Consider the following 15,374-nt stretch of genomic DNA (forward strand, 5'->3'; position numbering starts at 1 on the left):
TATCATCAGATTTCAAGTCTATTTTGGAGTAAATTTGGACAAAATCATTGTTATTTCATTCTAGGGGTGCATGCTATTTGATTTTTCGAATATAAAATATGTGCCTCACCTCCTTAGAGGTTTATTATCTGGTATAAAGGTTTACTTATTTGACAGATGAGTGGCCTTAAGTCGTTCAAGTTTTCATTATAAGATGCGGGCAGAGGTTGGCAAAAAATGCGCAAGTGTTAGAAAATATTAGCTCTCGTGAGTCTGACTGATTAGCAATATGACCTGATATTCGTTCCCCACCGTTAACACACTTTAGTTTCACACTTGCAACATTATTTTGCCTCAGCGCGATGACTAATGGAGCGGTTCTTTGAGGACAGGCGGAAAGTGAATTCTTTGAGTTACTCGTATGAATAAAGATGTTTGCTCTCGACTGTGGAATCTAAGCCTCATTAACTCGTAAAGGCCTTGCTGTAATTGTCTTAATCCGTTGTCTCGTTGTCTTCCCCCAAAATTCAACTCCTGGCGACGCGTCTATTTTTCCTCGTAATTGATCTAATCACAGAGACCATATTTGATAGCCTCGTTTTAAAAGGGTGACGTTGCTCATTATGTTTTGGGGCTTGTTCTTCCCCAACAGGACAAGACCAATGGCGGCGGTCGGATGGTGGTCAGCAGCCATTTTACTGGCAGCGCTGGCAGTCTTCTTCGCAGACGGGAGGCCTAACAATGACCAGGGGTTGCATCCCTATCGGCCTGTCTTGAGATTCCGACATAAGGTATTGTTTTACCTCGTATGGTTACCATTAGATGCCTGGATTTCCTGTCTGAATGATCGGCGATGTGTTATCAATTTCTATGTCGTGGTGATAGCAATTGGCAATGAAAAAAACCTTTTGTTGTTATCACACCTAATCGTCGTGCCATGGACCAGTGGATCTTAACTTGATCAAAGTTAAAATTACGTACCTAGAATAATGAAAATGTATTAGTGGAATACGAGTACGGTACTGGAGTATGACGTTGCTAGCAAGATTTAAATTTAGCTTCACTCCACTCTTTCCTCCCCCTCTGGCATTTCGGCCAAACGAAACGCCCAAAGACCAAAAAATGACCGGTTTGATATTTTTTCAAATGTACAATCAACTAAAACTTGAGAGTCTTTATCTGGTGAACCGAATGGAACACTCACGTGGGCGCACGTGGTTGCTGTGTTTCAAATCCCAACATCCTATCCCTTGAGTGCTTCTGTGCCTCCCCATGAGCCCTAATGAACGACGATGTGTGCAATGCAAACGACTTGGTCACTCCTGCCGTCTCTACTAGAATCTCTGATTGGTATATTTTATTCACAACATAATACGTTAAGAAATAATAGTGACAAATAAATTAGATGCATAAGATGGGGCCAAAGAGTGATGATTTCCCCCAAAATGATTTTAATAATATTCTACTGTCAGTTTAACATATGTAACAAGTGTTTATATCGCTGCAAGCTCCAACTTGAAAGACAAAAAAGAAAAAAAAAAGTATCTGCCAGTAAAACCTGAAAAACTCTTCTAAAAACAAAAAGCCTAAAAAATCCCTCCAGTGCACATTACCTACACTTGTATAAATATTGTATTTCGTATTTCAACCTATTCAGAACCAATAATAACATCTCAATCAAACAACTGCTTGAAGCAAAAGAATTCTGCAAAAGCTGCCAGATCAGAAGAACGCTCTTGTCAGACAAAAAACAACCATGAAATATCTTGCCTTGATTTGAGAGCTTAATTCTTGCTTTGATTTTAGTTTTTTTTCTCCGCATAATCACAGGGTTAATACAGTATTACAGAGTTGACGTTAGAATAACAGAAAATAACCCACATAGTTTTGACAAGCCTACTCTTTATGAGTCCGAAGATAACATGGAAGAAAGACAACACAAGATCAAAATGTTCATCCGTTTCTGCCACTTCCAACAAATCAGTGACTTTCTCAGTTACTTATTCATCGTGACAGCAGTTGAGGCAAGCATTCAAAGCGATGCTATTGTGCGTTAACGCACGACAACAGAAAAAGAATGTTCTGCTTTTGTCTCGCTGAATAGGAGTGCCATCCGTCATCGGAAACCGAATCGATCAAAGGAATGAATGTGCGGCTCGGACAGGACTGCCGAGTCATTCGTTTTTTTCAGCACAAATATCAATCGGAAGCTAAGATAATGGACTTTTACTGCAAAGGCAGCATCTCTGATGTTCAAATATTGTGGTGCCTTGAGATACGAGTAGAAGTCTTTCAGCGACTGCGATTCTATCTCAAAAGACATGTACCTCAAATTATGAATGGAAATGATATGAATCCATTTCAGTCACCCTTTCCAGTCCAGAAAACTTCATATCATGTATTTTCTAATGAGGGGAAATATCACTGTAATAGTAAGGGGCTGTGACACTGATTGATGCACATTTTGACAGTCCCTGGCGATTTCTCAAATGTGTTATACAAAAAAAAAAAACAGCACATATACAGTCAACAAAAGAATAGTTTCTGCTATTTTGCAATAAGTGGTAATTAAAAAAAGTAACGTGGATTTTCTATATGTGAATATATAAAAAGCAACAGCATAAAAAAGGTTTGTATACCTTAATTAAGCAGTGGCATCATTAATTGGATGTTACATTAATCAAGGGAGAGAATGACTTTTTTCAGCAAGATGATTAAAAAAAGCATCACAGCCATCATTAAAAATGATTGAAACCCCCAAAGCAGATTTGTGCCCTTTTCCAAACAGCTTTTAAAAACCACATGGATTTGTCCAACATTGTGGTATGAGGCGTACACAAGCTTGCACTTGCAAAAGGAACCAGCAAAAACACCATATATCGGCTTTTATCTCACTTAATAGCCGTGCCGTTGCTCATTGGATACTACATAAATCAAAGGTGTGTCTCAGACAGGATTGCTGTATCATTATTTTTCTCCATAGTGACAGAAATCGGAAGCTGAATATTAGACTTTCTCTGCAAGAGCAAAAATACAAAAAAAAGCAGCAAAGAAAAAACCAAAGTCCAAATCAATAGAGAAAGAAATCAATAGACTGTAATTTTTGACAGATTTCGACCTTTATCAAACAGAAAAAAACCCAAAGTTCAAATCAATAGAGAAAGAAATCAATAGACTGAGATTTTTGAGAGATTTTGCCCTTTTCCAAACAGTTTGCTTCCCAAAACCCACATGGATTTCTCAGACCTTTTTGTGGTATCTTTTGCTTGCTAAAGATGCTCGCTACAACATTAAAAGAGCTTGTATCTTGTTTAATAGCAGTCCCATCACTCATACTACATCAATCAAAGGAAATAGAAGTAGCTTGTGTCATTCGATTTCTCTGAAGGCAAATATTAGACTTTTTTTGTTTTGCAAGAGGGTTAAAAACAGCAAATTTAATCGATGTGGATTTTTTAATGTTGTCCCAACAGTTGTCATTCAAAAATACAGATAGATGTAGCTTTGTAGCAGAAAAATATATTGTCCTCACTAAAGCTAGCAACAACAACAAAAATCCGTCTTTATCTCCTTTAATCATCATCATCATCATCATCATCATCGGCAGTCACTCGGAACGAGTATGACGGTCTTCTTTTCAGGGTCGTCTACTTGTGGGTCCGCAGGTGGGCGTAGAGGCCGATCCGGGATCCACATATTTTTGTGCAGTGTGGGCAGGGGAAAGTGGCGGTGGGTTGTGGTCGTGCTGGAGCCAGTTTTTGTCTTTCCTTTCGGAGTTGTCGTTTGGTTTCTGCGACACGGCGGAGTTCCTTTTCGTGATGTGCTGCACCTTCTTGCACCGCTGCCCTCCAGCAGTTCCTGTTCAAGGCGATGCGCTCCCAGTCCCGAGATGTTATTTGGAATTTCTTGAGATTGGTCTTGAGGTTGTCCTTAAAACGTTTCTTTTGCCCGCCCGGGGCTCGCGGACCTCTCTCCAGCTGGGAGTATAACATCTGTTTGGGGAGGCGGGTGTCAGCCATGCGGATGAGATGTCCTGTCCATCGGAGTTGGTGCTGCATTATTAAGGTGGTGATGCTCGGTATCCTGGCTTCCTCCAGAACGCTGATGTTTGTGCGTCTGTCCTCCCATTTGATCCGGAGTATTTTACTTTTCACTGTTCGGAAGTTTAATGTGAGACTTTCTGAAAAAGATCTAATCCACACTGCGACTGCACACTTATAAACAGTGGAGAACTTGATTAGATTGTTATTTTTGTGAATCCCCGTCCTTTTACCAAAATGTTTCCATCAAAAACACTATGAATCATTTTCATTCTGGTGTTTGGTTGTATTCTCATACACCATGCAATGACGTCAACACAAACAAAATGGAGTCAAAGGGCCAGCCACGTGCTCGCGCAAAATCCCGCAGACTGCCGGCCGTGCATTGGCCGGGCTACGCAGCTAATCCAGATTAACATGGATTGAGTGGGGATGGAATAGAGTGGGGGGTTGGGGTTGGGTGTTTAGGTCCGCAAGGGAGAGGCGGATTGTGATGAAGAGGCCAAAAAAACAAAGCTGAAATAGAATTAGAAACCACCCATTTTCATACAAAAGGTACAGCTACGAAAAAAGACATTTGGTAAAAATCATTAGGTGGTCTTGTTAAAGTGCTTTGATAATTATTGGTCAGGTTGGTCAAAATCCAAACACTGGGGATTTATATACAGTATATGTATATCTGTCTATATAGTATAGATATAGATATACAAAAAAGCACTTCGGAATGGAATGTTTACAAAGAGATAGTCAGAAATTATGAGATGATGTGGGTGGTCACCCAGGGGTTTGGCTGAATGGTGCCCCCTACAGGTGGGAGGCGAGCTGCTTCACTGCCCCCAGGAGCCCCGAGGGAAATCACTCAAACAAAATGAGTGTGAATTGTGTGTGTGGGTATCCTATGCAAATAAGGCTTGGGCTAATGTCGCCTCCACCTGTGGATCTTTGCTAAATGTCAGCTGCTCAACACTGCAAGCGAGGAGGCAGGAATAAGATGCAGTCACAGGTGGCCACTACTGTGCTCAGCCGTCTTAGCCCACTAAAATGAAAATAGAGAGGTATTCATTTCACCCTTCACTGCAAGTAACTATCCAACATTTGTCATCAAAAACCTGTATTTTTAATTTACTCTTGCAAGAACATTCCCATTTAACCAACTTCTGAGACAACTACTATTTTGTTGTACCCGCTAAAATCTGTTTACGATTGAACATATTAATAACTGAATTTAAATGAATACATTTAAGTGTAAATATGCCACAAACTGGGATACTGCGTTAGTACTATGTCCGCCTCACAGTTCAGAGGTTGCGGGTTCAATTCCACCTCCAGTCCTCCGTGTGCGGAGTTTGCATGTTCTCCCCGTGCCTGCGTGGGTTTTCTCCGGGCACTCTGGTTTCCTCCCATTCCCACTTCCCAAAAACATGCATGGTACGCTGATTGAGCACCCCAAATTGCCCTTTGGTGCGAGTACGAGTGTGGATGATTGTTTGTCTCTGTGTGCCCTGCGATTGGCTGGCAACCAGTTCAGGGTGTCCCCCGCCGACTAACCGATGACTGCTGGGATAGGCTCCAGCACGCCCGCGACCCCCATGAGGTAAAGTAATAAGGAAAATGGATGGATGCCACAAACTATGACCCCCAAGTCATCGGCACTCATTGCCCTTAAAAATAGCGTGTAGAGCTTTAAATTAAATAAAAAAATATATAAGAAAAACATTTCTTGTACAGTTGGAGTGAATCATAGGGACTGCCAAATCATAATTGGGGTGAATCACATGATATCATCATTGGAGTGAATTGTATTATTAAGCGAGTCATACCGTATCGTATTTGGAGCAAATTGCCTTGTATTGTAATTGAATGAATTTTATTGTTTTAGAATTGAAGTAAATTGTATTTTATCTCATTGTAATTGGAGGGAATCATATCATATGCTAATTGGAGTTAATTGTATCAAGAGAGAATTGTGTCAGTCTTGGATTGAATCATGTTGTATCTGCAGTGAATTGTGTCGTAGTTAGAGTGAATCGAATTTTAAATTGTATCGTAAATGGAGCGAACGATACATCCCATTGTAATCGAGGCAATTTTTTTCATATCGCGATTGCAGTGAATTGTACCTCATTGCAGTAAAATATTTTGGCGTCATCAAAAGGATATTGTATCGTAATTAGAGTAGCCTAAAATGTATTATCTCGTAATTTGACAGAATTGTTTCATAATCAAAGCCAATCATTTTTTAAATGAATCCCATTGTAATTTCAGTGGATCATTCGAATGTCATGAATCATATCAAGCTGGAGTTAATCGCTTTTTGTTGAGCGTGGGCTTTGATGTTTTCCATGGCTATTTTCAGCAAGCATTTTCAGCAAGCAGCATCTGTGGCTGTTGATTATTGACCTGTTGCATAATGCATCTTGTTCTTCATAACACCTCCCCAGCCAGCTAGCCAGCCAGGCAGCTTGGAGTTTTCTGAGCAAGAACAAGAACAAATGTTGCAGAAATCAAATATTTATGTCTGCTTCTTCCGCATTCAAACTGTCTTTTCCAGCAGCATTAAATGCACCACTCCCTCTTTCCCCAAGACACTTTCCACGGTCTTGTGAGTGAGCTTTTTATTCCTTTGTGGAGAATAATCAGGTTCACTGTGACAAAAATTGCTGCCTGCGGAGTTGTTTGGAAGATCGCTTCCTCGATGTTCATGCCCTGTCTTTACTGGGAAATGGTGGCTGAAGAAAGGGGGAAACAACAAGGCCGTGTTTATCGAAACATAGGATTCAAATATATGTTTGCCATTTCAGTGTATTTTTTTTTAAATATAAAGACATTATTCAAATGATGTCACAATAATGTCCTCTTATTTAAGTTTTGTAACTTATTCACAGTTTTAGTTATTTTTTTATTTTATTTTTTCTCTTTAAATAATGAATTAACTTTACATTCATTTTAATCTTTCTTTTTTTTACGGCAAGTGCCACCTGAATATATGTTTTGTTCCAAGTATATTTTTTATTATTGTAAGCCAACATCATTGCACAGTTTGAAAAGTAATGCTGTGCTTAACATTCATTCAAACGTGTAGCATTTAGGAATTAATTAAAAATCCTACTTAAAAACAGTTTTGAGAGAAAAAGTACAAATATATTGAAATTAAATGCAACCAAAATGGACTTAAGCATTGATTCTATCAAGTACCACTAGAGAATCCGTGTTCTATCTTTTCTTATTATTATATGCATGTTAACTTCTTTTTTTTATTTGATATATTTGTTCTTTACATGCTATGTGTTTATTAACTATATTATATTTGGCGATTATTCATTCGTCTGGACACAGATACGACGAGTCCCAATTTGTTGGTGTTTATTGAGTCTGATAGTCTTTCTTCTCGTGTCTCATTGGCTAAAATGGTCTTTGTTGGATTTACTGTTTATAGCGCCACCTGTTGCATTAGAATCGACTTCAGATTTATAATGATATGACAGCTAGTATGTTGTGTCTATTATATGTCATGTAGCATAGCAGTAGAAGTTTATTTTATTCAATGAGGAAAAATGTTCCATGTCACCTTGCATGGTTTATTTTAACTCCGATTTTTCTTTATCCTGCAGGATGGAATCACCGAGAGCGTAAAGATGAAGGGTAAGTTTTCAATTTGTGATTCCCTCACTCCTTTTCGATCCCTAGCAAAAGAACGTATGTCACTTAGGTGAAATATGGCTATTATGTTGTGCATCAGTAGGGACGAGTGTGTGTAATTTTTAATATTGTACAGTATATACATTTTTTTCAAAATGTTATGCAAATAAGGGACAGCGCTAATTGACTGGGAAAAGACGACTTCCATCCCACAATGGTGCACAAATGTGCAAACGTACGACTCCGCCCAATGATCCCAGCGCGAAAACCAACATAAAGAAAATTCCATCCGTCCGAAGTGGCCATTTTAGAGCCTTGTTTTCATCGAAGAGTGCACACACATTACGGAAGGAAGGTGGAAGCGTAAACATGGGAAAGAAGTCTGTAGTGGCAGCAGCGTGAATTCCATCTATATTTTGTGGATTAGCAGCACAGGCGTTACAATTGCTAATTGATCAGGTAAAAAAAAAAAAAAGTTCCACCCTTCCTCACCGGGCTGCATAAAAAAGTAATAACAAATATTGTCAAAATGTCCTCAAATGAGCATGAGATTCTCCTTCCAAACCGGACGTCGACAAGGTCGTGGTAGTAATTGCGCATAACACGCCCGGAGGGAAAGTCTCACTCCGGTCTGTTTTCAGCAACTCGTTTGCAGCCGCCACGTTGACGAGAGCGAGGAGGAGGAAGTCATAAATAATTCAGGCTTCACCTCACGCACATTCGCCGCCTTCTGATGATTACACAAGTGAGGTCAATTGAGCTTTAATGTCTCCGTTTTACAGGCTGTGTCCAGCTCTCAGATGGGATTTCACAGCAAAATGAAGCAGTAGAGTTCACACAGACAACAACCCAAAAAATCCTCTAAACACAGAGCAAAGACCTTGGCCAATGTATGGATGAATAAATGCCTACCCTTTCAGTCACGTAAGAACGGATTGTGACAGCAAATAGTATGATTAAACGCAAAAATGACACACGTGCAGTCATTATTACCTCATCACACAAAGTGAAATTAATAGCAGAAGTAGTATTTGTATAGCTGGAAAAGATATGTTGCAAATAAAAGAAAATTCAATCGAACGGACTGTAACAGAAACCGTCTTCAGTTTTGATAAAAATTGTAAGTGGCTCACAGAGCCTTTATGTGTGTGTGATAAACTACAGCAGAGGCGGCATCTCTAAAACTGAATCCTGAATTCTTCATTGAAAAAAATCTACTAGGATATCTAGACATATCCAATACACTAAATTGAAAGGTTGCATTCAAATAATCAGAATCGTCATGGTGGAGGTGATACTTCCGAGCAAGATGAATGGAGACCAATGATACGCTTCTTTTTTCTTGGCGTGCACCAGGACTAAAAAGATTTGGCTGTCGCATGACAGACCCAAAAAAATGGCAGCCGCATTCGCTAATTTGGAGTCCCCGCAACGAGAGCTCGTCACAAATTCTTGACTCATCAATTTCAGGCAATATTTAGCTTGGCAGACCACCCAAAAGCTGGCTCACTGTCCACCAACCAACCCAACATGGCCTGATGCGACGTCATCGTCTGACTGATTTAAATGATCCCGCCCCTAAAATCTCTCGTTGTGTGAAGGCAAAGGCGATATTTAATACAATATCCAGCCGACAAAGTGCACATCTCGTGCTTTGGAAAAAATTAATCAATACCTTTTGAGCGGGTGGCTCGTTGGCGCACTGGCTAGCACGTCCGCCTCACAGTAAGGAGGGTGCGGGTTCGATTCCACCTCCGGTCCTCCCTGTGTGGAGTTTGCATGTTCTCCCCGCGTCTGCGTGGGTTTTCTTCGGGCACTCCGGTTTCCTCCCACATCCCCAAAAACATGCTTGGTAGGCCGATTGAGCGCTCCAAATTGCCCCTAGGTGTGAGTGCGTGTGCGGATGGTAGTTCATCTCTGAGTGCCCTGCGATTGGCTGGCAACCAGTTCAGGGTGTCCCCCGCCTACTGCCCGATGACAGCTGGGATAGGCTCCGGCAAGCCCGCGACCCCCGTGGGGATAAAGCGGTACAGAAAATGGATGGATGGATGGACCTTTTGAGCGGTGCACTTGAAATTCGTTGTTGATTTTAAGTAGCAATTTGAAATGAAGAAGAAGCACAATTCCGCGTGACAAAAGCGCGGCGGCGTAATTGGAGATTGTGCCTGGCGAATCGGGAAATATTTCCCACCGTGATGGCAGTGCCGGAGACAATCAATGTGACTAATATGTTGAAAGACGCATCTTACTCGCGTCGGAACGTGGCCTCGAAGGGCACATCCTCTGATGAGATCTTGTTTACACGCCTCGGCGACTCGTTGGCACGTTTTTCATCCGTCAGCCTTCATCTCCAGCATAATTACCTTCATTTGTATGCCGAGAGAGCGTTCGTAAGTAGAGGTTGAACCATTTCAAGCAATACTTTTCAGAAAATCTTTTCTTTAATAGGTTTGTCATTTTTTCAGGGTTTTTTTTCTCAGTTTTTTATTTTCTCAAATACTTTTGTATTTTTTATATTTTGCCTCATATTTTCTCTTCAGTATTTTGTTATACATGTTTGTATTTTTCTTTCTATTTATATTATCTAATAAGTTGTATTTTTTTCCATTCAGTTTTTTGTGTACTACGTAATTGTGTATGTTGGCAATTCTTTTTCTTTTTTGAGTATATTGTATATATTTTTTTATTTTTAGTGTACCAGTATTTTGTTGACCAATTGCTCTGTAGTTTTAATATATTAATGTAATATATATAATAATATATATTGATTTTTTTTTTATTCATTTAGGTTGTGAGAATTTGTAGTTTCCAAACATTTTGTCTTATATTTTACCCACTTATGTTTTCAACCATAATTTATGTGTGTATGCGAGCAGATGCATATAAAAGGTTGCATACTGTGGAAATGCGGGAAACCCCCCGCTTGGTCTGGGCCCCGTATTATGGCGCATCTTATCTCTTTTTTTTCTGTGCTGTAACTACGCTTCAAAAAAATCAAAGTAATCATGTGTCTGTTATGTTTATATTTTTCATCAAATATAGTCTAATTTCTTCTTATGATAATTGACAACACAATTAGTAAATTTGTCATTTCACTCAAAGAAAGTTAATGTGTTGATAAAACACAGTATCTGAAAACTTCGACATCTCTGCAAAGGCGACCGCTCTTGTTTACACAACTGCTGTTCCGCAGTTAGTCTTGGAAGAAATAGTGCCTCACCCAATTATGCTTGTCGTTAATGTGTTCTGCGCATGTGTTTGCTCAACCTTTAATAGGTTTCATTATTTGCTATGGCTTTTATGCAACAAAGCTTATTTGCGTGATACTGCACACATTTGGAGGCTAATCTTCTCAAACAAATTTTTGGGAAAGCACAAAGGCAATTAGTCTAATTAGAACAATGAACATTTGAAACAGAGGAACACATCTCATTCATGGCCTCCAGCATGCATAAATAATTCATTTTATGTTTTGCCATGAATGGAATACCTCCCTGTAGGAACAATAAGTGATGATTTTACCATATAAATCAGATGTCTAATACAAGTAGGCATTGTTCTTTTAAGCAGACTCATTTCCCCAAATAGTGGTGCCTTAGTCATCGAGTGCATTATCCACTTATGGAATAAATACCTAATTTGCAATCAGGGTTTCTTGCAAAACGCAGAGGTCATCTCCCTTGGATTCACCAGTTTTTAACATAAAAAACGATGCCACATTTGAAAAATGTTTGCCCGCGTCTACCGATTAAAAAAAAAAGAAAATTATTAACATTTGAGTTTGCTTGCTGTTCAAAGCCTTAATGTGAACATGAACCAAAGCATTTTGAAACCCAACAACTGAATAGCTCCAGAGTGAACGCAAACTCCAGTATTTTCTGACCCTAAACCCAATGGAGAGTTGCAGATTTTTCTTTTCCCCCGTTAAAAATAAATAAATAAAATAATAAAACTCAGACTCAGTGAGGTAGAAGTCATCAATGTTTCAAAGCCAAGCAACTTAGTGGTGTTTCTCCGAAGGGAAGGAGAAAGCTCTTAGGCCTCAAATAGCTACTCATAAAATCTTCACGACTTGTTTATGCCAGCAGGAGTTCAAGTGTTGTCACTGGTGCAGCAATTAGCAGAGGGAGGGACCGTGTGAAGGGGGGTGAGAAAGCAAAGGGTGTTTTTTTTTTCCCCCTCGCATTTTCCATCTCGGCTTGACGTTTGTCTTTGCTGAGTCTAAAACATCTTTCCATCATTTCTTTGTCAGCAAAGTGGCACCGTGCTGGTTCCGTGAAAGTGGGGGAGGGAAAAATCTGCGGCCGGTGGCGTATTTAATGAAACCCGTGCATACATTAGTCCATCTTTGCATGACAACAGGTGTGCTAAAAATACACTCGCTGTGCACTCCAGCTGAGACCTGTAAAAGTGTCATGGTATTGTCTGTGTTCTTCTGCATGTCCTCTTAGGGGTGTGTTGGTGAGCAAACCAATAAAAAGGGGTTTTGTAACATTACATTTATAATGAGCCAGGTCTGACAGTCAAAATGCATCTCTGACGTTGACTCTACTGTTAGATGCTAGGACAGTTTACTGATATTAGTGTTTCAAATTACACTGGTGCAAGTAAACCTTTCAAGAGTTCTTTTTTGTGCTGATTCCAAATCCACCCATCTTGTTATCTCGAGCGCATCCGGTTTTCATGATAATGATATATTTAATAATAAAATTATGTGTATATAATTATGCGAATAGGACTAGAATAATACACCTTTGGTGGCGACTGTCAATCACAAGTGTGCACATCATGTTCTCAAACAAAAACTGTATCTCTCGTATCGAATCTCATTCGATAATATTTGGGCATTATAGAACATCATGGGTCATAGGGGAAACAAGAATCTTCTCCCTGTTGTCGTCCAACAAAAAGATGGTCGTACAAGCGTCCGGGGGACAAATGAGGGCGCCCTTCAATGACCCCGCCGGTGGCACAGGACGCTCGCCCCTGCCGCGGCGCGCAAATTCGTGGAATAATCATTACGCAGGAGAGCCGCCGGAAATTAATAAAGTGGCAAATTGACTGTCTCCATTCAGGTCACAGCGCGCTTGCCTCTGTGTGTGTATGCGTGTATGTGTGTGTGTGTGTGTGTATATCAATGTGTCCGTGCCTGTGTGTGTATTAGGAAGATGCCAGAGCTTCCAAATCGGTTTGTTCACGCCAACAAGCACGCCCAGCGGTTGAGGCCTGCCATTTTAGCAAGCGCTTCTATTTGATCCGTCTGAAATAATATGTTTGGTGTTGCCAATATCAAGACTTATATTAACAAAAATGTTCATGGGTTAGTTTGATCCGCTACATATTTAATCATTCATCGATAAATAAATGAGAATGAGAAGTGACTAAACATGACTACACCACAACACCATGTCTTGTTCTCGACTCCTTGAAATCCCAAGTTTAATTTGGTTTTGGCTCTTGATTTGGCTCAAGCCTGAGAGCCTGAATTTCAAAGCCCTCTAAGTGTTGGCCATGATTCGCATCCCAACCCATGATAATCTTGTACTTGGTTTCTTCTCCTTCGAGCTTTGATCTTAATCTAAACCCTTCAAACTCTGCTCTCAAGTCTTGAAGTTGGTCTTGGCTCCCTTAATGCTTGATATTAAATCAATTTCTTGGTTTACCAAGTATGTTATTTATGGATTGTGTGGGTATTAGGTAGATTTACCTTTTGTGACCATCTGCGGTTTGTTTCATCCCTTTTGCGTTTCCAGGTTTGATGAACCACCACAGCGACCCGCCTCCATGCGAGCACTGCGGCCTGGGCCGCCGTTGCTCCGTCAATCCGCAGATGGGTCGAGGGGAGTGTAACTGCTTGGAGCATTGCAAACCTCACTACAAGCCTGTGTGCGGCTCAGACGGGAAACTTTACCCCAACCACTGTGAGCTGCACCGCGCGTCCTGCTCGGAACGTCGCAGGATTAAAATCGTTCACGGCGAAGAGTGTTTCTACAAAGGTAGGAGCTCATGTGACCTTTTGTGAAGGATATGTGGGATTTGCGGGGTATTGTATGCAACGAATAGTAACCTTTACAGATGCTGATCCAACATCCCGGTTGCCTTTCCGACTGGATTATACTGGGATTTTTGCTAATACCGGCAATATGGTGATATGAGGTGCTTCAGAAGTGTGTATCCTGACAGTTCCGTGCCTAAATGTCATGGCTTAGCTCTGAAATGCTCACCAATGACATGATTTTGAAACTGAAGTAGTGGACTTAACTAGTGGAACATCCCTAGAGTTGTACAATTTGGAATCTGACTCCAACACGTAAGAAGAAAAATAGCTCTAAAGTTGCACAAAACTTCAGAGTTCAAACCATTTGATCTGGACTGAGGTGATGCAACTGAGGATTTGGCTAAATGGGGAAACTTGGCAATATGCAAAGTCATGCGGAAGTGCCTGCACTGGAACTGCACGATATCGTACAAAAACACGTGGGGGCTGGTCATCTAAATTCGTCACTATATGTATCACCACTTTCTTTTCAGTTTGTCTCAATTGCTTTGTTAAGTTATAATATACTTGATAAAAAGCTGTAGCTTGACCTCAGAACTTGATGAGAAGTTGACTTTTCAATGTAGAACACAAACATTACACACAAAGAGCAATAGAAGTGATCAACAGCCAAACTTCAGCTGCTCCACTCATCTCTTTGGCAACCTCCCAAACGTCATTACTGGCTTCCCATCTAATCTTTGGTACTGTTGGAAGTAGGTTCCAATTCTGGCATGCAGATAGAGAAAAGTGCCGACTCTGGGCCTTTCTGACTTATGGACTGGATAAAATGGCAATGCTCCAGTAAAGTTGATGATGTGACTTTACACGCCGGTCAAAGGCATTTTTATGGAGCTTGCTGAAACAACACATTACGAGGTGACGCTTAACTGCAGTTAAAGTAGGAAGAGACGGGACGATGCACTTGGAACGTTAGATTAGCACAGTGCTTCTCAAATAGTGGGGCGCGCCCCCCTTGGGGGGCGCGGTGCTATTCCTGGGGGGGCGCGTGACCCTGGGGAACAGGCTTTTTTTTGGGCAGTACTAGAATAAAGTGTAATTGCGCGTTTACTACAGCAGGGGGCAGTGGCGCTCTCATTGTTACTTCTGTCACGTTTGCGACAGTGCAACATTTTACGACTTACAAGACAAGTTAGGATAGTCACGGTGGGGAGGGGGGGCGAGAATAGTTTTCTTCTTGCTAGGGGGGGCGTAACAGAAAATAATTGAGAAGCACTGGATTAGCACAACACAAAATTTCTCGATATGAGCCAACGCTCATGGAACGGTACGGCTGTCAATCAATCAATCCAAAAGTGAGGCCATACTCAGACAAAAACCTTTCACTCTGACCTTGCACAGTTATAAAAGTTTCTTGCATAATGGCATTAAGTCATCAAACTTCATCTCGTTGACGTTGCGACGCGTCTTTGGCAGTCCGTCAAAAGACGTGAAAATGGTCTGTGGTGCACAAAAGACCGGGCAGTGGACGGCTGCCGTTATCTGTTTTAAAATCACCTAGCTGTCTCACACAGTCTCATATTACAAGTCATAGTTGGGCAAGTTAATTCCTCGAAGCTGCCACGTGGAAAAACTCAAACGGTTGCTAAGGACCACACCAACACGCTAACTCGATTGTATTCAAAATTCATTTCTTGTTGCTGCTCCGGTGCAACCTC

General features: G+C 40.8%; 1 protein-coding gene across 2 annotated transcripts in view; it reads left to right on the forward strand.

Moving 5' to 3' along the window:
* LOC133160667 (follistatin-related protein 5-like) overlaps window positions 1-15,374 on the forward strand; it is a 70,880-nt gene that overhangs the window by 8,137 nt on the left and 47,369 nt on the right. For both annotated transcript variants that reach the window (XM_061288556.1, XM_061288566.1), the window contains exons 2-4: window positions 632-770; window positions 7,631-7,661; window positions 13,412-13,654. In XM_061288556.1, the coding sequence (XP_061144540.1) occupies window positions 642-770; window positions 7,631-7,661; window positions 13,412-13,654 (403 nt within the window). In that variant the 5' untranslated portion in view covers window positions 632-641. The remainder of the gene's footprint in view (window positions 1-631; window positions 771-7,630; window positions 7,662-13,411; window positions 13,655-15,374) is intronic.

The sequence above is a fragment of the Syngnathus typhle genome, linkage group LG1 (genome assembly GCF_033458585.1).
Source record: "Syngnathus typhle isolate RoL2023-S1 ecotype Sweden linkage group LG1, RoL_Styp_1.0, whole genome shotgun sequence".
Classification (NCBI taxonomy): Eukaryota; Metazoa; Chordata; class Actinopteri; order Syngnathiformes; family Syngnathidae; genus Syngnathus; species Syngnathus typhle.